The 25,062-nt window shown below is 37.1% G+C and overlaps 1 protein-coding gene and 2 long non-coding RNA genes across 7 annotated transcripts in view; all 3 read right to left on the bottom strand.

Annotated features, from left to right (window-relative positions):
* Nucleotides 1-632: 632 nt before the first annotated feature.
* On the bottom strand, nucleotides 633-20,703 carry LOC149149390 (uncharacterized). The gene is made up of 4 exons (XR_016263405.1): nucleotides 20,680-20,703; nucleotides 3,368-3,551; nucleotides 1,651-2,876; nucleotides 633-1,185 (listed from the first exon to the last, which is right to left on the bottom strand). It is a non-coding gene; the product is annotated as an uncharacterized LOC149149390 (long non-coding RNA).
* Nucleotides 20,704-21,010: 307 nt separating this feature from the next.
* Nucleotides 21,011-25,062, bottom strand: part of LOC149149391 (uncharacterized) — a 210,659-nt gene continuing 206,607 nt past the window's right edge. The window contains exons 2-3 of the long non-coding RNA XR_016263406.1: nucleotides 22,029-22,094; nucleotides 21,011-21,563 (exon numbers count right to left, since the gene is read on the bottom strand). This is a non-coding gene — a long non-coding RNA (uncharacterized LOC149149391). The remainder of the gene's footprint in view (nucleotides 21,564-22,028; nucleotides 22,095-25,062) is intronic.
* The window catches only part of LOC149149392 (uncharacterized), a 97,387-nt gene continuing 95,154 nt past the window's right edge, over nucleotides 22,830-25,062 (bottom strand). For 3 of the 5 annotated variants that reach the window (XR_016263404.1, XR_016263403.1, XM_089445071.1), the window contains 2 exons: nucleotides 23,746-23,929; nucleotides 22,830-23,254 (listed from right to left, as the gene is read on the bottom strand). Coding sequence is in view for 3 of the 5 variants with exons in the window: in XM_089445071.1 (XP_089301197.1) it covers nucleotides 23,750-23,929 (180 nt within the window). In the remaining 2 variants the exon portion in view is untranslated. Of the gene's footprint in view, nucleotides 23,636-23,744; nucleotides 23,930-25,062 lie in introns of those variants that run through there. The other 2 variants (XM_089445072.1, XM_089445073.1) reach the window with 2 other exon arrangements.

Below are 25,062 nucleotides of genomic sequence, written 5' to 3' on the forward strand. Positions count from 1 at the left end.
CCAAAGAAAACAACAATAAATTTTAAAATAGATAAATAATCATGATTTCAATTAACAAATTATCACATTTTATTATCCGCTATCAATAAGATATTAAACACCTTTTATCTTCGTTCAAATAAGCATTTCTACTTCACAACTGCGAAAATTTCATTCTCAAATACAAGATTTTTTATTATTAAAATAAAATGGGGCCATTTGGTATATACTTATATTATGATCCTTTTAATTACCCTTTGTCTTCATTTAAATACACATATTGGTTGTTATTAAGATAAAACATTACGATACTTGTACTCACCTTTTCTCTTCATTTAAACACGCATTTCTGCTTTACAACTGAAAATTTCAAACACAAATACAAGATTTGTTGTTAGTAAGATAAAATGGGATAATTTGGGATATATCTATCATAAAGTCTCTTTCATATCATACCTCTTCCAAAAAAATCAAGACTCGTGATTTACAGAAAATTCAATTTGTATTTGTTTTTTTATGGGATGATTATCACCTTTTCTCTTCCTTTGAATATGCATTTCTATTCTACAACTGCGAAATTTCATTCATAAATGCAACATTTATAGTTATTAAGATAAAATGGGGTCATTTGGTATATACGTATCCTATGATCGTGAAAATAATTCAGCGTTGTATGCTTTTATAGTTTTTTCAGGGGGAGAAAATCCCTGCTGAAGAATCAACATAGTACATATTATATAATCGCCGAAGCGAGCAGAATTACGCCGCAGCATCGCGCGAAACGGAGTTGTCTATAATGCGATTTTTTGGAGATTCCGGTGACAGAATCCGGCGGAAGAAATTGAGGTTAAATCTTGATTTGTTGCAGTTAAAATGGTTTTTTAATTGCATATTTGGATTCAGCACCCTCGAAAACCCCTGGGACGCTTTCATTGTGCAGAAACTAGCTATCAAACTTGCGATTCCAATAAATTCCTACTGGATTTCGACTGGAAAAACCCGCCGGAAAGGCTTTCAAAAAATCGCGTTATAGACAACTGTGCGTGAAACACATCATCGGGATCAGCATCAGCAGCACATATCTCAACAGCATCGGGATCAGCATCAGCAGCACATACGTCAACAGCATCGGGATCAGCATCAACAGCACATACGTCAACAGCATCGGGATCGGCATTCATCAGCATCAGCAGCATCACGCTGCCCCTGCAGGATTCGAACATGGCTGGGGTCATTTGGTATATACGTATACTATGATCGCGGAAATAATTCAGCATTAATACAATGGACTTTCTTTGATACCATACCTCTTTCTAAAGAAATGAACATTGGTGATTTACATTAAGTTCATTTTTTGTTTTCTTAATTAGGAGAATTGGTAAAGAAATGAACCTTGGTGATTTACATTAAGTTCATTTTTTGTTTTCTTAATTAGGAGATGGTAGACTTGTCGCATACTTTTTTCTAAAGAGATAAACATTGGTGATTCACAGAAAGTTTATATTTTGTTTTTTTAATTAGGAGAATTGGTAGACTTGTCGCATGTAACTGAAAAAGATTAAGATCACATGGATGATACTGCCACTAAACTCCTGAACCTAAAACAACCCACCCACGCTAAACAAGTAACCGAGTTTAAATCAAGACCCCTATATTGGTTAGGAAAAACACCTTTCAGTGTGGAACGTCCATTGTTCAGCAGCCGAATTCAGTGTGAAACGTCCATTGTTCAGCAGCCTAACTCAACGAGCTATAAAAAGTTGAATTTAATCGTTAGCTACATTTTACGATCTCAAAGGTACACATATTAACCATTGCTTTTAATGCATCATCATGTTCCTTAGTTTTAACTTTTGGTCTTAGAATTGATGATTGTTAATTGCAATTGACTAGAAATCATAAAAACTATGAAAATATCAAAGTGAACAATGTAATAAGTTTTATATAAATGCATTGTACAATGGATCAAAATAAAATGTTTGTCTGGGTGACTGATATGAAGATGTGCCATTCAAATGACCAATATGAAGACATGGTACAAGTTGCTGACAGGAAATGCCACTATACAAGCTCGTAATAAGAAATGGTATTCCACCATTAACTGATAAGAGCTGTTCGCGTATGCTCTTCTTTATGAGGCAACTAGCTATATCATATAAACTGAAATTGCACATTAATGCTATCCAAATTACAGCGCAAAAAGTTCATTATGGCAGATATGACGTACAAAGAACAGATGCACCAGAATACAAGCTACAACCAAAATAGATGATTTAAAAAAAGAGATGCAGATTATTGATGTTTTCAATAAATAATTTGAAATTAATTTATTTGATGATTTACTGCATTTGAATTTTTTTTCATCAACTAAGTTGAGACCAACCTCAATGTTTAATGAAAGAAATTCAAACATAGTTATTTAGTTATATGGCACTGACAAAACCCTTATCCACACAATCAACCAACTTATCGTTCATTTTCCATACTGACTATTTCATATTAATTTTGCACAAGCTAATATTAGTACAATGATTTTATCATGGATGACCTTAATGAGAGGCTTATTGTGAATAATAAACTTGAAAACTCGAAGGATCATTACATTCATCGACACAAGATGACTCAAATTGCCATCTTTACCCTTGACAACCTTCAGAACCTGAAAGAAGGGTTATTATTCCCACTGAGATTGCATTTGAGACATGTAATAGTCATGACAATTCACAAAGTCAGTGCTTGATATAGAAATAATTATTAACATAAATAACTTTATTAATAGCTCTAAAATGCTAAGGAAACCACGTCCATTAATGGAACATGCAGGCCTCAAGATAACATTGAAACCAGAGCCAAAGTGGTGGCAGCAACGCCAATTAATTTGAAAGACACCATTGTTCCTGAAAAATACGTGTGAGTGTAAGTATCTAGAGATTCAAACAAACATAAGAAATCCTCGAAAATCTCTCACTGCAAATGAGCAACTCTCAAAGACAAACAAGCATACACAGTTCAAATTGAAAAAGAACTAAATCCATTTTGTTTGAACTAAATCTGCTGTGTGTGCAAGTTTAGCATTGTTCAACGTTTTGAGTGGACTCACCAGTGACCACCCATTATCAGCGACTCAAGCAGAGCATGGTGGATCAGAAAAGAGTGCTGGAATGGTTATAAAGGAAGAAATAGTATCCATTCCAGCACTCTTTTCCAATCCACTATGCTCTTCTTGAGTCACTAATGATGGGTGGTGAGTCCACTCGAAATGTTGGACAACTATAAACCTGCACACAGCAAAATTCCAGAAATTGACATTAAGCATGATTACAGGCTGTGGAAATATACACACATAAATCCATTTCATTAGAAATAAGAAATTGTAAAAGTAAATTACCTATTTAAAATTCATCTTTCTCATGGGATTGTTCATTCGTGGTACCATCGTCAGTTGTTACAGCATCATTTCTGTGTAACATTTCAATAACTTCTTCTAATGGAGGATCTCCAGGTCTTCGGTAAGCATTTTGGCCTAACTTGAACTCGTAAGCTTCCGGTTGACTCAGGATAAAATCTTTCAACTATATAAATCAAAACCACCACAAAAAATGTTACTGATATGAAATACGCCAAAAAAGTCCTCCATGTTCCTATTTTATAGAATGATACACCAAATACATGGTACGAAGTTTGAACTATGCTTAGATGAAATCAAATTATTTACAAATCTGCGATTTCCCTATACCTTAACATCCAATATTCATATGAAAGAACGCGTAATTCAATAAATTGCAGCATATTCAATGAAGTTGAAAATAAGCAATTGCTGAGATGAATCTTCGATACATATGGTATCACTGTTACAAAATTCGATTAAACCTTTCGGAGATACGTAAATATTTGAGTACATCTTTATAGTGTTAGCAAGTTGAGACATTAAATCAATAATGTACTAAATCATCAAGAAGGTTTGGATATCTTAGCTACCAAACCTTATCCTTGAGGAAACTGAATATAGTTTGTAGTTTACCTAATGCTCACCAAGAGAAAAGTATTCGTGAAGCCCGTATTTTGAAAAAGAATTTTTTTTTTAGAGACATAAAGAGAACACTGGCAATTAGAGATAGTGCTCAGTGTTCTTCGTGGTCCCATGAGAATTCCATCAATGGGGCAACAGGTTTTAAAAATTCAAAATGTTAAATTTTCAGGACCTAAAATCACTACGCTGCATAATCTGAAAGTGATTAAAGCCCAATCAAAACAGTGCGTAATAGGGTGCTAGATCTACAAATACAGGAATCTGAAAGTCAAAACAGCAATCTAAAATTGCAGCAAGGAATTAAATAACTTTCTATTACACTGAAAATATTACATGTGCAACTACCTTATCTCGATTAAAGACTAGCTCAAAACTTCAACTATCTAACCCCCTAGTGAAGTGCCCTATCTCTTTTATAGAACAAGTGAAGACATGTTACAATAAACCTAGGCAACCAGTGGTGCACTAAACTTGAAGAGAAAAAACTAACCCTAATGCATGCTCATGCATTAGTTAAACCACCTATATTAATACGCCCACTCTCGAACAGGAAGTGCATGCAAGCATGGATGAGAATCTCTCTCATGCATACCTACCTAATCTTATGATTTGAGTCCTCCTAGAATAGAACCTCCCCCATGCAATGAGCCCTATCTGCATTGGTGATTGTACCTTCTCAAAAGAGACCATGCATCCAAGCATGTGTGTGCTTCACACACCCTTGGAAGCCTGCTAAACTAGCATGCCCTCATTAGACTCTCTAATGCACACTCCCCCACCAACACATAATTCTGCACAGAAATCTATTGTTGGAATGATCTGCTAATCAAGCCACTATTGAGGGAGAACACATCGGAGCAACAAGTAAAAACTAACACTCCCTCTTTGCAAGGAAGTTGTTCTCCACCAAACCAAGTTTCTCCCTCAACATCTCAAACTTCCCCTTAGCTAAGGGCTTCATCAGAATCCCTGCTAATTGCAAATTTGGCTGAACATAATCAAGATCACTTGCTCCCTTCTCAACTCTATTTCTCCAAAAATGGTACCAAATATCAATGTGCTTGGATGATGATGAAAGAATGGATTCTCAAAGAACTTGATGCAACTCCGATTGTCACAGTTTAAAACAGAGAACTCCAACATCTGATCGGTCAACTCTACTATCAACTTACGAAGCCATATGGCTTTACAACAAGCAAATGAGGTCACCACATATTCTAGTTCTATTGAACTGAGTGCAACTACTGCCTTCTTTTTGTTGAACCATAAAATCATACATGTGCCCAAGCTAAAAGAAAAACCAAAAGTGCTCTTCCTCGAACTTGCATCTCCTTCTCAATTAGAATAAAAGAAACTATGCAATGGTAACTCACCATCTCCCACATACCTCATGCCAATAATTAACTATACTTTCAAGTATCCGAGCACATATTTGGCAACTATCCAATGAATCTTCAAGGTTGAACCATGAGCTGGCTCAAAGTATCAACTATAAAACTTATATCCAGCATAATATTCACAAGATACATCAGGGAACCAATGATCTGCCTAAACAAAGGAGTAACCAAATTAGAATATAAATCAGCAAATAGTTTCAGAAGTGGAGCCAAAGGAGTGGCCAAGGGTTTGCAATCAAGTATTTGAAAGTTATTTGGGATCTCCATTGTGTACCTCCCTTGCCCAAGGAAGACTTCACCCACACCTTGCCCAACTTCTAGACCCAAAATATAATGCATTAGGCCAATTTATTTCATATCAAATTTGTTGTCCAACTTCTTGCACCACACAATAAGTTTCTTAGAACTAACTATAAGAATCAAGCCATCTACATACAAAACCAAGACAACGAGAACAAATTTATCATATAAATAATAAGGAGAGGATTTGCGAAAATCATGAGAAACCCAAATTCTAAGTATTTATCAATCCTTGAATACCATGCACATAATGCTTGCTTCAACCCATAAAGGGCCTTCTTCAATCTACATACATGAATATATTGCCCATGCACCTCAAAACCCCTTCACTAATTAATGTATACTTCGTATTCAATCACACCATTTAGGAAAGAATTGCTCACACCCAATGGAATAAAGGCCAACCAAAACATGATTTCAAAAATATGATGACCTCGACAAAAGTAAATCTTGCAACTAGAGCAAAAGTTTTATCATAGTCAACTTCCTCTTTCCTACAGAACCCTTTGGCTACTAATTTGGCCGTGTACTTCTATGCTCGGAATTATCGTGATAATATTGCCAAAACCAAACTCGGTTATAATATCCGCAATATTTATCGTTATAATTTTCCCTTCTACAATTATCACATTTGTCAGGCCAAGGAATAACTCCCGAACTTGGATGTCATTGCATTAATGAGAACAAAATTATATAATATCAAAGAGCGACCTTTGGGATTCATATTCCAAGGTCGATTTCTATTCTTATTGTTCATATTTCCTTTTGTTTAGATATTTACAATTTATTCATCCAATCCCAGAGGATAAAGTGTCTAAGATTCCCCCCCTTAATCTAAAGGGGTGTTAGTGAGTCCAAGCATCATTCTAAATCTTTCAAAATTTTCTCTTCCAGGTGCTTTGATGAAAATGTTTACAATTTTCACATTTGTGGAACAATGTCGTGGATGAATAGTCTTGGCCTATACATGATATCAAATCATATGATACTTTGTGTTGATACATTTTGATGGAATTTGGGATCCTTGGCCCACTTAATTGCAGAAGTATTGTGGATTAGAAGGGGGGTAGAGTTCACTGGTTCCTCTTGCAAGTCTTCAAGAATTTTCTTGAGTTGCACAACCTCCTTGGTTGCTTCTGCAACTGCGACATATTCTGCCTTTGTTGTAGAATCTGTTGGAAATGATTGTTTGTGTAACCTCCAGGAGACAGTGACTGATCCAAGACTCATAAGATATCCTGAAGTAGACACTCCATTTTCATTATCTCCGTCAAAATATGAATCGAAATATCCAATCAAGTTGAAGTCATCCCACCTATGAATATTTGAGTCCAAAGCCTTGAGTTCCTTTCAAGCTCTTTAGAATCATTTTTCATAAGCATGGAAAGGATCCCAACAACAAATGAAATATCTGGTCTAATAGTGGTGAGGTAGATAAGACCCACAAGTTGTCTATACTTAGTTGCATCCTCAAATTCATTCCCTTCTTTAGATATGAGCTTCATATTTTGTTCCATTGGAGTGGACAACGGATTGCATTGAGCCATGCCAAACTTGTTCAACAAATCTCTAATGTAGTTATTTTGAGAAAGGATTATATACCTTGGATGTTGAGTCACTTCAATGCCCAAGTAGAAGTGAAGGTGTCCCAAATCTATTATCTCGAATGCTTTCTCCAACTCATTTTTTATGGATGCAATATAGTATTCATTGTTCCTTGTCATCAACAAATCATCAACATATACCACAAGATAAATAGCAGTTTTGCCAATTTTCTTGAAAAACAAAGTTAAATCATCAAGATTAAAGTGTTTGACGTTCAATTTCAAAAGATGCTCAATCAACTTTTCATACCAAGCTCACAGTGCTTGTTTTAGGCCATATAAGGATTTGATGAGTTTGCATACTTGATGTTCTTATCCCTTCAAAATAAAACCTTTTGGTTGAGACATGACATTTTCGTTCAAGCCTCCATTCAAGAAAGTAGTCTTCACATCCAGCTAATGAACTTTCCATCCATTTTGAGCTGCCAAGACAAAGACAGTTCAAATGGTGGTCCATTTTGATACGGGTGCAGGTCTCTTCATAATTGACACCACCTTCCTGTGCAAATCCTTTTTCCACGAGCCTTGCTTTGTGCTTGTCAAGTGACCCATCTTATTGTACTAGTTCTTGTAGACCCACTTGCATCCAACTGGTTTGGTTCCAAATGGAGGGTCCACCAACTTCAATTTCCCATTCTTTGTGAGAGCATCATACTGCTTCTATGTGTTTCTTTCCATTCATCATGATGAGCAACTTCTTTAAAGGAAATTGGTTCAAAATTAGTAAACAAATTCAATTCACAACCATATGAATCATCCATATCATCAACTGAATTTGATTATCTACATCACCTCCATCTTGTCTAGTGGAAATTATGGTTCATGTCTTTCCAACCTCATCAGGATGAACAGTTTAAGTGTTTTAGTGAGCCATTTTAGGGGACCTATTTGAGATGGTCCAGGTTGCTCTATTGATTGAGATGGGGTTGCACCAAGATTTAGCCTTCAAATCCTCTCAATCACATCACTCAAGGGATCTTCCTAATTTGAAGGAATGGACAAAACTTCATGAGGGGGAGACAATGTTTCAGAAGGAGATTCCATAAATTGATCCAAAATAGGGACCTCCCCCCCCCTTCAATATGTTGAATCTCATTATCAAATTCATAATAAGTTTTTGCATGATGGAATCTATCCAAAAGATCAAGCTAGTGTTCAACAATGTTGTCGATCTTGGAAGATTCAAGGAAAATCACATCTCTAGACAATAAAAACTTCTTATTTACCTCATCGTAATGATATGCTTTGGTGGTATCTAAATACCCTAAGAAAATGCATTTTCAACTCCTTGCATCAAGCTTGCTTCTTTGTTCCTTGGGAATCAAGACATAGCAAGTGGAACCAAAGATCCTAAGATGCCTTACAACATTTCATAATTAATCTTTTCTTTGAGAGCATGAAATGGACATCTATTTTTGACATATATTGCACATAGAACTGCATCATCCCAAAACATCAACTTTACATTTTTGAACATAAGATGGACATCTATTTTTGACATATACTGCATAGAGAACTACATCAACCTAAAATATCAACTTTACATTTTTGAACAATTAGAATAGGAATCGACCTTGCAGCGAACCATATTCAAAATAGTCCTATTCATTCTTTCAGCTACACCATTTTGTTAAGGATTGTATGGAACAATAGTTTGATTTTGAATCCCATGTTGGAAGAGATAGTTTTCAAATTAATTAGAAGCATATTATTTTCCATTATTAGTATGAAGGGAGCCAATATGTGATTTTGCATCATTTTCAATCCATGCATGAAAATTTCTTAAACTTTCAAAAGCTTCTAATTTATGTTTCAACAAATATACCCAACACATCATGGTGTAATCATCAATAAAAGTCATCATATATCTATTGCCATTTGCAGAAGGAACAAGAATAGGGCCACACAAATCAAAATGAATCAGTGCAAGTTTTCTACATGTTCTGAAAGTAGAATCATGAAATGGTTGTTTGCTATGATTTTGTAGGATACAAGCATTACATTGCTTTAGTTTCCTTAGGAATAGTTGGCAAACCAGAAACACCATTCTTTTTCAACAAACAAAGACTATCATAATTAAGATGTCCAAATCTTGCATGCCATAGAAGACTAGATGGCAATGTACCTTCATTACACTAAGAAAGGCATGAAAAGTTTTGCGCACAAGCAGATGTTCCTTGCAACTTCAGTAGTGTTTCCTCCTGTATTCCAGTCATGACAATTGTTTTGTCAGATGCTTTCCTTATCTCTACTTTGCCATCAAACATACGAATGGAGTTTCCTTGTTGGTGAATGTGAACAAGGGACAACAGGTTTCTCCACAGTTCTGGAAGGTAGAGTACATTAGGCAGACAAAATCAAGAAGTCCAAGCACTTTAAGCATGATGGTGCCAACTCCAGACAGCTTGAGACTTGACTTGTCTGCAAAGTACACTGCTCCATCTACAGTCACCAAGGTCTTCAAATAACTCGTTCCAAAAATGCATATGGCAGGTTGCCCTTGTATCAAGTAGCCATTGATCTTTCCAAGAAGCAAATGAAGTATGAAACAAATCTTCATTTACTCCAATATTGCAATGGACAACAATGTAATGAGCAGATTCAGGTGTTTTACCTTCTATTGTATCTGGTGTTTTACCTTTGTCTTCTTGCGGTCATGCTTGATTCTCTTCCAGTAGTTAGGAAAAGTGCAATATCTTCAAGATAGTCTAGAAGAACCTCAACTTTGAACAAGTCTGCATGAGGAAGCTAATCATCAACAGACCCTCCATATTCGCCTGACTCCAAATGAAAAAAATGATCTAGCCCTACATTGGTTTGTCCAGGTCTTACAATAACTTCAAAAGAAAACACCTGAATTGCAGCAATCATCGACAAATCCTCCCTTCCAGCATGGGCTTATTGACTAAGTATTTGAGGGTTGAATGATCTATGAAGAATTTAAAATGACCTCCCAACAGATAATGGTGAAACTTTTGAAGAGCATAGACCATTGCTAAAGCCTCACGATCAATTGTGGTGCAATTGCGCTCAGCAGTAGAGAGTTTCAGACTGGTAAAGTATATAGGATGGTCTAGATTGCCTTCTCCAAGTTGCACAAGGATGGCACCGAGAGAAATACCAGACACGTCAATGTGCAGATGGAATTCCTTGTTCCAATCATGATAGACCAAAATCAGAGCACTTGCTTACTTTTCCTTCAGAGTATCAAAGGCAACATCACACTTAAAGGTCTATATGAAGGGCTCAGTCTTCTTTAGCACCTTCTCTGGTGGTGCAGTGATTATTGCATAATTGTGGATGAATCTGCAATAATAACTCATACGCTCCAATGTAGATCTCAACTGCTTGATATGCATATTGAGAATTATCGCGACTTTGGAAAGATCCACTGATACACCATCCTTACATACGATATGTTCCAGTAGGGTTCCAAAATTTCAGCCATTAGTTTTGATATAATGCGCCTTGAGTCACGCAACACCCATTGCCTTCCCCCGTCTAAGCAAATTTCAGCCATTCAGGAGGTTTGGGGGTCACATCTGCAAGTGGAAATGATGGAAAAGGAGCCTCCAATTTTTGGTCGAGGTGGGAGAACCACCAGCAACTCAGCCCAGGTGACTTCTGGGGCTCATGGTGGTTGTGCTGGCTTGCTAGCTGGTCGTGGGGGGAGAACCTCGCGGAATCTAAAGAGGGGTGGAGCGACACGTCGAGGTAGCACAGGTAGATGGGGGAAGGTGAGACAGTCTGGGCGTGGGGAAAAAATGGAGCGTCACTGTTGTTTGGACAATTGTCAGGATTTGATCCAATCTGTATTGGACCGTCTAGAAACTTCAGAGAGGGAATGGCAGGAAGAACATGCAGAGCTCATTTCTATGTTGAACAAGATGCATTACTTTCAGTGTCATGTTCGGGAGTTGGTCGTGGTGGTATGGCGTGGGTAGAATTTGTTATCCAAGAAGGTGGAGAAGTTGGAGTAATGTATGGCTCACTTCGAAGAGCATGTATAGTGTTCCTTCCATCCTCCTCCTCCTCCAAGGAATGCTTTAGACAATCCTGCTTCTATTACTTCTGATGATTGAGCATGGTTACATGTGTTTTACTTGTTTTATGTGTTTTCCAGTACTTTTTCCCCCTAAGTTGTGGATTGTGTCCCTAGTTTTTCTTTTGTGTCTTTATCATATGTTGATCACGATAGTCAAAAAAACCTGGTCGGGTGAGACTACCTGCATTTTTCTTATGATGTACTTCTTTTTTTATGAATGAATGGAACTTTGACTTACAAAAAAATTAAAAAATAATAAAAAGACAAAAAAAAGGAGTTTCCCACCGATTCTGGGAATCGGCCTGGCCAGGCCTAGCCACCTAAGGGGTCGCGGCCATGCCGGGCGGAGTTGCATGGTCGCCTGCGTCGGCCTAGTCATTGAATTCTTGAAATCAACCAGTCATGCATCTCCACCGGGCCTAGTCGCCTAAGGGGTTGCGGCTAGGCCAGGTTGAGTTGCACGACCGCCTAAGGGGCTATGGTCAGGATAGGCTGATTTGCATGACCCCCTAAGGGGTCGCGGCCAAGAAGGGTGGAGTTGCACGGTCGCCTACTTTCAATCCCACGAATTGTCGGTTGATGTGCGACGGAGTGGGGCGACGCACCCTCGGTTAAATATGTCAAGTTGGCGTGCGACGAGTCGGTGGGTGTGACAAGTTGAAGAGTAGTGAGTCGGTTGCAACGTTCGGACGAGTTGGAGTGCGACAAGCCAACGAAAGGAAAAATTTGGCTGTGTGTCAAAACTTGAGGAGGGCGATCTTATACGGTGCGGTCGGGCGAGTGGACCCGGCGGGGAAACTTGGTGGGCGATCCGACCCTAAGTTGGGGTGCGGACAGTCAAATTGTAGGTCGGCCTGGGCAGGCCAACCCATGACAAAGCTTGGTGTTTGGGTATAAGAAGGAGGGTGCCATGAGTGGAGAAGATCATCAAGCAAGCTCACAAAGTGTTCAAGAAAACTTGAGGAGAGAAAAGTGAGGATCCATACAATAAAGGCCAAGGTATAGGCGGTGCAAGGCTAAAGTACCAAGGCAGGGTGAATTGACTGCAGAGTTGGGCGAGTTGCAGTTCAGGTGAATCGTAGGGCCACAGGTCGAGCGAACCACAGAGGTGGGTCTACACACAGGTGAACGCAGGTGGGAAAAACAGGCGCGGGTTGAACAGTCGATGGGCGAGCTGAATGGTGTGCTGATCGGGCGGGCCGAACGTTACGCTAAACGACGAGCTGAATGGACAGCTGAATGATGGGCGAACAATTGGATTGAACAGACAGCTGAACGACGGGCGAACAGGGGGTTGAGCGAACAGCTAAACGATGGGAAAATGGTCAAGCTGAACGAACAGTTGAACGACAGGTTGAACATTCAGGCAAAACAAACATTTGAAAGATGGTTAAATGGTGAGTTGAACGAGCGAGCTAAACGATGAGCTGTCGAGCGAGCTGAACGGGTGGAACGGGCGAGCTGAACAACGGGTTGAACAAGCGAGTTGAACAATGGGTTGAACGAAGTTTGAAGTGCGACGGTGAATGGTGAACGAGCACCAAGCAGCGTGAGTTTTGTTGAATAATGGGCAAGGCCGCACGGTGGGCAGACCGCCCTGGGTAAGGCTGCACGAACGAGTCGAGTAGGCCGAACGACGGTCTAAGGTGAAATTTCTAGAAATGGTGGTTGGCCTTGTTTGGTCAAGAATATTTTGGGTTGCCTTGGAGAGGTTGTTGTATATTGAATTTGTAAAGTATAATGTTACATATTGTGGGCATACTCTTATCAAGGAGTTTTCCCTCCCTTAAAAAGACTAAGTGTACTTGTATGCTTATGTTTATGAATGAAGATTAAATGAATGTTTCCGTTGTGTTATAACAGATGAATGCTTAGAAAGTGAAAAATAAACTAAGTATGAAATGTTAGGCATATTCCACACTTGAAAGTATTGTTGAAAATAAATTGGGTGGTGGTGCCGCACCTGCCTATGAGCGGTTGGAAGACTACCGCCAAGATAGGGGCGTGACAAGAGTATCAGAGGCCTGATTCAGTCGAATAAGGTTGTAGAAGTAGAGAGGTGTATCTCTACACTTCAGTCAGATAAACGACGGAGGCTTTTGATCGGTTTATGGTCTATACCAGACTACAAAGGAAGCAAATGGCTGAACTGGCAGAAGAACCTCAAGTGATGACAGGTGAATCTAACAGGAATGCTGAAACAACTTTCATGGATAGGTGTTGGATCGAATGGAGGAGCTAGCTTCTGATGTAGCCTCGATAAAGGCTAAGAATATTAAAGTTCGAGATGGCTACTCAAAGGTGGAAGGAGAGCTTGAAGGCCTCAAGATCCGACACGAATATACTGAGTAGTAGTATATGCAAACATAAATGGAAGTCAAAGAGATTGGAGCTGCAAGGGACCAAGGTTTGGCAGAAATCTTGAAATTACAGAAATATCTTGATGATGCTTAGAATGAGATAGTGGTTTTGAAAAGGGTTGTTGGGCATAACTCAGGTGGAGGAGTGACTCATGTGAAAGTCAAGGAACCTGATTCTTATGACGAGACAAGGAGTGCAAAAACTATTGGTAAATTTATATGGGACATGGAGTAGTACTTGGGGTGTTTGGGGATGTTCGATGAGGAAACCAAAGTCAAGGAAGTTTCTCAGTTCTTGACACGGGATGCTAAGATGTGGTGGTGAAGGAAGATGGACCACCTTGCCAGTGGCAATGTTGCAGAGATCACTTCGTGGGACGAAATGGAGAAGGCTTTGCAAACTCATTTTAGTCCACAAGACAAAACATGGATGCAAGGATGAAGATAAAATATGTAAAGAAAACAGGGAGTCTACAAGCTTATCAGTGAGGGTTCTCAAGTGCAATTTTGGAACTTCCAGATATGGTAGAGAGGGACAAGGTATTCAATTTCATTATAGGATTGAAGCCTTGGGCATGCAATGAAGTGAATACACAAAAGATAGAAACACTTGAAGAAGCATTTGCTATTGTGGATCGCTTGGTAGAACACTATGAAGAAGGAACCGAAGAGAAGAAGAAAAAGACTGACAAGCCGAAGGAGAAGTCTACAAAGGAGGAGCCTTCGAGATCACATGACAAGGTGAAGACAAAGAAACCATTGAAGTGTTGGATGTGTGAGGAACCACATATGGTGAAGAATTGTCCTTCAAGACCAAAAGTGGCTACGATAGCACAATCCAATGCGAAAAAGAAAGAAGAAACTTTTGTTGGGGTCATGCAGATTCTAGGAGCTGCAGTGGCTATGGAGGCAATCTCACAAAGGGATCCTAAAAGAAACAAGTTAGAGTATGTTGAGATGAAAGTTGGGAGTGGCACTGTACTCACTATGGTGGATAGTGGGGCAACTCAAACCTTCATGAGTGAGGATACTACGAGAAGGATCGGACTGAAGTTTGTACCGGTGCAAGCACAAATGAAGGCAGTGAATTATCCTCCAGAATTTTTAATCGGTGTAGCTGAGAGAGTGGTGTAACACTTGGTTAATGGACAGGGAAGGTCGATTTCACTGTGGTGCAGATAGATGTCTACGAAGTTGTGTTGGTCATTGAGTTTATGAAGCAATTTGAGGCTATGGTAGTTCTCCATATGAAGAAACTATACATTTACGACGGACGAGAGGATGTACCCATTGGTGTTCCAACTGTAGGAGTTACAAAGGCTGAGTGTAAATTGAGAGCGATGCATATGGAGAATGACAAATGAGATGAAGAGGTCTATAATAAGTTGTCTTCTATGGAGGCAAAGCTTATGGAACAATCACATGTGATCCGAACATTGTCTAATAGTATCTTGGATCTATCAAGGAGGCTAGAGGCAGTGGAGATGGATGAGGATGAGGATGTTAGGCCGAATGTTCAGATGGAGGATCGGGAAGCATACTTGCAGAGATTCAAAGTGGAGGATCCTGATAGATGGATTGATTTTATTTGTGAGGAAGAGGGAGAGCCTTCAGGCTCCATTTCCTCCTTATCTTCTTAGAATATCACGGAGATGAGGCTCATTGTTAGTTGCTCATGGTAGTGAATCTCCAACATTTGAACAGACATCTAGGGTTGAGATGACATAGATTGACAGGTAGCATGTAGTGATGAGTCATGATGATGTAGGGGCATGAGTTCTTATGGAGGCGATGCACGGTTGGATTAGCTACCCAACTAGTCACCGACATGAGGGGTACCAGCACATGATTCCTTGCAAAGTTTGGCATATCTATGGCATGAGGCAGGTCGAGAGGTGGACACATCTGGATTACCCATACACACATTTGTGTGGTTTAAGAGTCTTGGTGATGGTGATTGTCAGGATGGAGAGTTGTCGAGGACGACAACCATTTAGAGCGGGGGAGTATGTCAAGCCCACGAGTCAATGGTTGATGTGCGGCGGAGTGGGGTGACGCACCCTTAGTTAAACGCGACGAGCTGGCGTGCGAAGAGTCGGTGGGTGCGATGAGTTGGAGAGCGGCGAGTCGGTTGCGATGTTAGTTGTGACGTTCAGACGAGTTGGCGTGTGATAAGAAAATGAAAGGAAAAATTTGGCTAAGTGTTGAAACTTGAGGAGGGCGACCTTATACAGTGTGATCAGACGAGTGGACCTGGCAGGGCGACTTGGTGGGTGAGCTAACCTTATGTGGGGGCGTGGACAGTCAAATTGTAGGTCGGCCTGGGCAGGCTGACCCATGACAAAACTTGGCGTTTGTGTATAAGGAGGACACCATGAGTGGAGAAGATCATCAAGCAAGCTCACAAAGCATTCAAGGAAACTTGAGGAGAGAAAAGTGAGGAGCCATACAAGAAAGGCTGAGGTACAGGCGGTGCGAGGCCGAAGTACCAAGGCAGGGCGAATTGACCGCAGAGCCAGGCGAGTTGTAGTTTGGGGAACCGTAGGGCCGCAGGTCAGGCGAACAGCAGAGGCGTGTTTGCCGGCAGGTGGACGCAGGTGGGCAAACCGGGCGCGGGTTGAACAGTTGGCGGGTGATCTGAATGGTGTGCTGAATGGGCAGGCCAAACGTTGCGCTAAACAGACAGTTGAACGACGAGTGAACGGATGGGTTGAATGGACAGATGAACGACGTGCGAACAACAAGCTGAACAAATAGCTAAACGAGAGGCGAACGAATAGTTGAATGATGCGCGGAATGAACAGCCGAACGACAGGTTGAATGGCGAGCTGAACGGAAGAGTTGAACGATGAGCTGTCGGGCGAGCTGAATAGGTGAGTTGAATGATGGGTGGAATGGGCAAGCTGAACAGGTGAGCTGAATGACGAGTTGAACAAGCGAGCTGAACGACAAGCTAAACGATGGGCTGAACGACCGGTGGAACGAAGTTTGAAGTGCGATAGTGATCAGTGAGCGGGCGTCGGGTAGCACGAGTTTTGCTGAACGGTGGGCAAGGCCGCACGGTGGGCAAACCACCCTGGGCAAGGCTGCACGAACGAGTCGAGCAGGCTGAACGATTGTCTAAGGTGAAATTTCCAGAATTGGTGGTTGACCTTGTTTGGTCAAGAATATTTTGGGGTTGCCTTAGAGAGGTTGTTGTATATTGAATTCATAAAGTATATTGTTATATATTGTGGGCAGACTCTTATCAGAGAGTTATCCCTCCCTTAAAAAGACTAAGTGAACTTGTATGCTTATGTTTATGAATGAAGATTAAATGAATGTTTCTGCTGTGTTATAACTGATGAATGCTTAGAAAGTGAAAAGTGAACTAAGTATGGAATGTTAGGCATAGTCCACACTTGAAATTATTGTTGAAATGAAATCGGGTGGTGGTGCCGCACTTGCCTATGAGCGGTTGAAAAACTACCGCCAAGATAGGGGCGTGACACCCATGGCCCCTTGGCGACTGGTCTGGCTAGCCGATTCTAGGAATCGACCAGTCAGGAAACTCGATTTTTTATTTCTTTTTATTTTATTTTTTTAATTTAATTTTGTGTTATAATTTTTATTTTTATTTTTAATGTTTTCTTTTAATGATTTTTTTTTTTTAAATTAATTTTGTGTTATAATTTTTATTTTTATTTTTAATGTTTTCTTTTAAATTTTTTTTTTTTTTCATTTTTTTCTATTTAAATTTTTTTTAATGTTTCTTATTATATTTGTTTACTTTTTTTTTTTTTTTGGTAATTATCCAATTACCTATTAATTTTTTGTTTTGTATTTCTTTTAATGTTATTTTTAAATTTTGTTTCTTAAATTATGTATTTTTGAAATATTTTCTTAGTTTTTCATTTATTTGTTTATTTTTTAATTTTTATTTTTAATTGTATAATTTTTTTATCTTTCCTTTTTTTTTTTTTTTTTTAAATTGTATAATTTTTTATCTTTCCTTATAAGTTAATTTTGTTTTTTTTTACATTTTTTTTCTCTAATACATATTTTTATATTTGATTTTTTTTATTGAATCTTTTTTTTAATGTTTTAATATATATTTTTATTTACTTGTTTTTTTCTCAAGTTTTTTGGTTTTGTTTTAATTTTTTTCATTGTTTTAATTTTTGTTTAGTTTTGTATTTTTCATTTTTTTTCAAATTTTGTGTCGATTCTCAACTAGCAACCCGATCTCATTATGTGTCAATTTGATAGTTGATTATAATGAATTGAGTCTGCCCCCACAATGTGTCAATTTCATGGTTGGTTTTTAACTTTTCATTACAATGGGTTGAATTCGCCTACACTGAATGTAAATTTGATGGTTGATTTATAAAATTTTGTTGCAATGTGTCAAGCTGTCTTAAACTAAAATTTTAAAATAGCTACAATTTTAGCATTTGAAAAAAAATTACTCTTAATATAATGACTATTTCATTCAGGTGTTCATTTTTCTAGTTTTTTTAGTCATGTAATTTTTTCATAATTTCATGGTTGAAATATATTAAAAACTTCAAGTTTTCGATAGTCATGATCTTTGGTTTTAATTTCGTGGTTGAAAATTTGTCAAAATTTTAAGATTTTTCTAAATCATGATATTTTATCTTTAACACCACAACTGAAAATTGTTGGGATTTTAAAGTTTTTCAAATACATGATATTTTATTTTTAGTACCATGTCTGAAATTGTTGGAATTTTAAGATTTTTCGGAGCAATGATATTTTACCTTTAACGTCATTGCTAAAAAGTGTTGAAAATTTACCATGAAAATAATAATAATAATAATAATAATAATAATAATAATAAAGTTATTCCAACATCAACACTTTTCATTTTCAGGGAGTCTTTTACACAAAAAAAAATTCTTTTTACTGAATTTCATTTGTCATTTTTAAAAAATGTTGAAATTTACCCCAAAAAATAAATAAAAATTGTTTATGCAGCATCAACACTTCGTTTTTCGCTTTTTTTTCTTTTCTTTTTTTGGGATTTTTTGGCTAGATATCTCGTTTTGAGTTTATAGTTCTCTTTGATAATTTACATTGTTCAAAGCATGTTCTTCATGCTTAGAGTCAAAAAGAATTTATTATGAGAAAAAAAATGTATTTGAGTCATGTTCCATTTAGACATTTGTAAGAAAAAGAAATTTGAATTTTATATTGAGTCATTAGTCCACAAGTTGACCAAGTCGGCCTAGCCCTCCAAGTGGCACCTATACGACCCTCCCAAAGCTATATATAAGAGACAAGTTTGACCCCTTTGGAACATATTCATTCATCATCACAGCAAGTATACTTTGCACCTAATGAAGGAGTAAGAGGTTGAATCATAGGAGAGAGAGAGACAAGTCAAAACAAGGAGAATCTTGCATCATTGACCAAATCTTTGACTTCTTAGAGTTCGCACATGTCAACAACAAAACTCTATGAAAGGAGGCCGAAATTTCTGAGGTAACCACAGGCCAAAATTTGGCCCTAGTTGCAAGTCTGAAAATTTTAAACTTTGATCGTATTTGGAGCAATTTAACCAACGTTGACTTTGACTTTGGATGTGACTTGCAGGAAGGTTGGACTTGACATTTTGGTGGTAGTTTTGTCTTGGTCTTGGATATCTCATTTTGATCTAATTCTATAAGAGAATGATTGTTGGGTTTCCCCCTTGTGAGTTTTTTCCTAGCTAGCCTCCTAATTTGCATTAGAAAAAATTTTAGCCTAAAAGTGCCCATGAAAATTTCATGTAATTTCCATGTCATAATATGTAACCCAATCAAAATCCTTTTTAAAAAGAGGTACATGTAAATATTTTGGAGAGAAAATAATTTTTTTTTATCTTTTTTAATTGTATTTTTTGTTTATCTCCTTATAGGTTTACTCAAATTTCAAGTGTAGGTACTAGTTGGATACGGAATTTAATTCCGCATTCAACTAGTACCCATTATGCATACTTTTGAGAAGACCACATTGATAAAAATTGAAGATACATTAAAAAAACATGTTGAACACGTTTTTTTAATGTATCACCAATTTTTATCAATGTGGGTCTTCTCAAAAGTATACATAATGGGTATTTCTTGGATGCGGAATTGCCTTCACTTTAAATTTGAGTAAACTTATAAAGAGATATGTCAAAAATACAATATATATATATATATATATATATATCCTCCAAAATTCATAACTCTTATTTTATTATTTTTCCTTAACAAGCCATTTTTAGGATGAAATTTCCTCTAATGTATGTTTTTTTCTCTTTATGGTTTCTATATTTTCCTAAAAAAATGAGCATTTGTATAATTGCTTGATTAAAAAGACATAAGAAGTAATAACAAAACATCTAACATTCACAAGTAATTATCAAGTAGAGAAATTAGGAGTTAGACTTCACTACACTCGGTTTCTCAACACCATGAATTACATTAAATAATAATAATAAAAAATTAAAAAAGAAACATAACAAACAAACTTATTTATAAATGCCAAGTCCCCTATGCACGTATTAATGGTAAACCCAAAAACATTTATTAAAAATTACCATACAATATTTACTAACTAGGAACTCAAACTAGGAACTCAATAGCATTTAATGAATATTAAAAACTAGAAACTTTGTAGCATTTAATGAATATGAACCCAAAGAAAACAACAATAAATTTTAAAATAGATAAATAATCATGATTTCAATTAACAAATTATCACATTTTATTATCCGCTATCAATAAGATATTAAACACCTTTTATCTTCGTTCAAATAAGCATTTCTACTTCACAACTGCGAAAATTTCATTCTCAAATACAAGATTTTTTATTATTAAAATAAAATGGGGCCATTTGGTATATACTTATATTATGATCCTTTTAATTACCCTTTGTCTTCATTTAAATACACATATTGGTTGTTATTAAGATAAAACATTACGATACTTGTACTCACCTTTTCTCTTCATTTAAACACGCATTTCTGCTTTACAACTGAAAATTTCAAACACAAATACAAGATTTGTTGTTAGTAAGATAAAATGGGATAATTTGGGATATATCTATCATAAAGTCTCTTTCATATCATACCTCTTCCAAAAAAATCAAGACTCGTGATTTACAGAAAATTCAATTTGTATTTGTTTTTTTATGGGATGATTATCACCTTTTCTCTTCCTTTGAATATGCATTTCTATTCTACAACTGCGAAATTTCATTCATAAATGCAACATTTATAGTTATTAAGATAAAATGGGGTCATTTGGTATATACGTATCCTATGATCGTGAAAATAATTCAGCGTTGTATGCTTTTATAGTTTTTTCAGGGGGAGAAAATCCCTGCTGAAGAATCAACATAGTACATATTATATAATCGCCGAAGCGAGCAGAATTACGCCGCAGCATCGCGCGAAACGGAGTTGTCTATAATGCGATTTTTTGGAGATTCCGGTGACAGAATCCGGCGGAAGAAATTGAGGTTAAATCTTGATTTGTTGCAGTTAAAATGGTTTTTTAATTGCATATTTGGATTCAGCACCCTCGAAAACCCCTGGGACGCTTTCATTGTGCAGAAACTAGCTATCAAACTTGCGATTCCAATAAATTCCTACTGGATTTCGACTGGAAAAACCCGCCGGAAAGGCTTTCAAAAAATCGCGTTATAGACAACTGTGCGTGAAACACATCATCGGGATCAGCATCAGCAGCACATATCTCAACAGCATCGGGATCAGCATCAGCAGCACATACGTCAACAGCATCGGGATCAGCATCAACAGCACATACGTCAACAGCATCGGGATCGGCATTCATCAGCATCAGCAGCATCACGCTGCCCCTGCAGGATTCGAACATGGCTGGGGTCATTTGGTATATACGTATACTATGATCGCGGAAATAATTCAGCATTAATACAATGGACTTTCTTTGATACCATACCTCTTTCTAAAGAAATGAACATTGGTGATTTACATTAAGTTCATTTTTTGTTTTCTTAATTAGGAGAATTGGTAAAGAAATGAACCTTGGTGATTTACATTAAGTTCATTTTTTGTTTTCTTAATTAGGAGATGGTAGACTTGTCGCATACTTTTTTCTAAAGAGATAAACATTGGTGATTCACAGAAAGTTTATATTTTGTTTTTTTAATTAGGAGAATTGGTAGACTTGTCGCATGTAACTGAAAAAGATTAAGATCACATGGATGATACTGCCACTAAACTCCTGAACCTAAAACAACCCACCCACGCTAAACAAGTAACCGAGTTTAAATCAAGACCCCTATATTGGTTAGGAAAAACACCTTTCAGTGTGGAACGTCCATTGTTCAGCAGCCGAATTCAGTGTGAAACGTCCATTGTTCAGCAGCCTAACTCAACGAGCTATAAAAAGTTGAATTTAATCGTTAGCTACATTTTACGATCTCAAAGGTACACATATTAACCATTGCTTTTAATGCATCATCATGTTCCTTAGTTTTAACTTTTGGTCTTAGAATTGATGATTGTTAATTGCAATTGACTAGAAATCATAAAAACTATGAAAATATCAAAGTGAACAATGTAATAAGTTTTATATAAATGCATTGTACAATGGATCAAAATAAAATGTTTGTCTGGGTGACTGATATGAAGATGTGCCATTCAAATGACCAATATGAAGACATGGTACAAGTTGCTGACAGGAAATGCCACTATACAAGCTCGTAATAAGAAATGGTATTCCACCATTAACTGATAAGAGCTGTTCGCGTATGCTCTTCTTTATGAGGCAACTAGCTATATCATATAAACTGAAATTGCACATTAATGCTATCCAAATTACAGCGCAAAAAGTTCATTATGGCAGATATGACGTACAAAGAACAGATGCACCAGAATACAAGCTACAACCAAAATAGATGATTTAAAAAAAGAGATGCAGATTATTGATGTTTTCAATAAATAATTTGAAATTAATTTATTTGATGATTTACTGCATTTGAATTTTTTTTCATCAACTAAGTTGAGACCAACCTCAATGTTTAATGAAAGAAATTCAAACATAGTTATTTAGTTATATGGCACTGACAAAACCCTTATCCACACAATCAACCAACTTATCGTTCATTTTCCATACTGACTATTTCATATTAATTTTGCACAAGCTAATATTAGTACAATGATTTTATCATGGATGACCTTAATGAGAGGCTTATTGTGAATAATAAACTTGAAAACTCGAAGGATCATTACATTCATCGACACAAGATGACTCAAATTGCCATCTTTACCCTTGACAACCTTCAGAACCTGAAAGAAGGGTTATTATTCCCACTGAGATTGCATTTGAGACATGTAATAGTCATGACAATTCACAAAGTCAGTGCTTGATATAGAAATAATTATTAACATAAATAACTTTATTAATAGCTCTAAAATGCTAAGGAAACCACGTCCATTAATGGAACATGCAGGCCTCAAGATAACATTGAAACCAGAGCCAAAGTGGTGGCAGCAACGCCAATTAATTTGAAAGACACCATTGTTCCTGAAAAATACGTGTGAGTGTAAGTATCTAGAGATTCAAACAAACATAAGAAATCCTCGAAAATCTCTCACTGCAAATGAGCAACTCTCAAAGACAAACAAGCATACACAGTTCAAATTGAAAAAGAACTAAATCCATTTTGTTTGAACTAAATCTGCTGTGTGTGCAAGTTTAGCATTGTTCAACGTTTTGAGTGGACTCACCAGTGACCACCCATTATCAGCGACTCAAGCAGAGCATGGTGGATCAGAAAAGAGTGCTGGAATGGTTATAAAGGAAGAAATAGTATCCATTCCAGCACTCTTTTCCAATCCACTATGCTCTTCTTGAGTCACTAATGATGGGTGGTGAGTCCACTCGAAATGTTGGACAACTATAAACCTGCACACAGCAAAATTCCAGAAATTGACATTAAGCATGATTACAGGCTGTGGAAATATACACACATAAATCCATTTCATTAGAAATAAGAAATTGTAAAAGTAAATTACCTATTTAAAATTCATCTTTCTCATGGGATTGTTCATTCGTGGTACCATCGTCAGTTGTTACAGCATCATTTCTGTGTAACATTTCAATAACTTCTTCTAATGGAGGATCTCCAGGTCTTCGGTAAGCATTTTGGCCTAACTTGAACTCGTAAGCTTCCGGTTGACTCAGGATAAAATCTTTCAACTATATAAATCAAAACCACCACAAAAAATGTTACTGATATGAAATACGCCAAAAAAGTCCTCCATGTTCCTATTTTATAGAATGATACACCAAATACATGGTACGAAGTTTGAACTATGCTTAGATGAAATCAAATTATTTACAAATCTGCGATTTCCCTATACCTTAACATCCAATATTCATATGAAAGAACGCGTAATTCAATAAATTGCAGCATATTCAATGAAGTTGAAAATAAGCAATTGCTGAGATGAATCTTCGATACATATGGTATCACTGTTACAAAATTCGATTAAACCTTTCGGAGATACGTAAATATTTGAGTACATCTTTATAGTGTTAGCAAGTTGAGACATTAAATCAATAATGTACTAAATCATCAAGAAGGTTTGGATATCTTAGCTACCAAACCTTATCCTTGAGGAAACTGAATATAGTTTGTAGTTTACCTAATGCTCACCAAGAGAAAAGTATTCGTGAAGCCCGTATTTTGAAAAAGAATTTTTTTTTAGAGACATAAAGAGAACACTGGCAATTAGAGATAGTGCTCAGTGTTCTTCGTGGTCCCATGAGAATTCCATCAATGGGGCAACAGGTTTTAAAAATTCAAAATGTTAAATTTTCAGGACCTAAAATCACTACGCTGCATAATCTGAAAGTGATTAAAGCCCAATCAAAACAGTGCGTAATAGGGTGCTAGATCTACAAATACAGGAATCTGAAAGTCAAAACAGCAATCTAAAATTGCAGCAAGGAATTAAATAACTTTCTATTACACTGAAAATATTACATGTGCAACTACCTTATCTCGATTAAAGACTAGCTCAAAACTTCAACTATCTAACCCCCTAGTGAAGTGCCCTATCTCTTTTATAGAACAAGTGAAGACATGTTACAATAAACCTAGGCAACCAGTGGTGCACTAAACTTGAAGAGAAAAAACTAACCCTAATGCATGCTCATGCATTAGTTAAACCACCTATATTAATACGCCCACTCTCGAACAGGAAGTGCATGCAAGCATGGATGAGAATCTCTCTCATGCATACCTACCTAATCTTATGATTTGAGTCCTCCTAGAATAGAACCTCCCCCATGCAATGAGCCCTATCTGCATTGGTGATTGTACCTTC

This window comes from Pinus tabuliformis, chromosome 9 (assembly GCF_031772625.1).
Source record: "Pinus tabuliformis cultivar Carrire ecotype Pingquan chromosome 9, CPIR1, whole genome shotgun sequence".
NCBI classification, from domain to species: Eukaryota; Viridiplantae; Streptophyta; class Pinopsida; order Pinales; family Pinaceae; genus Pinus; species Pinus tabuliformis.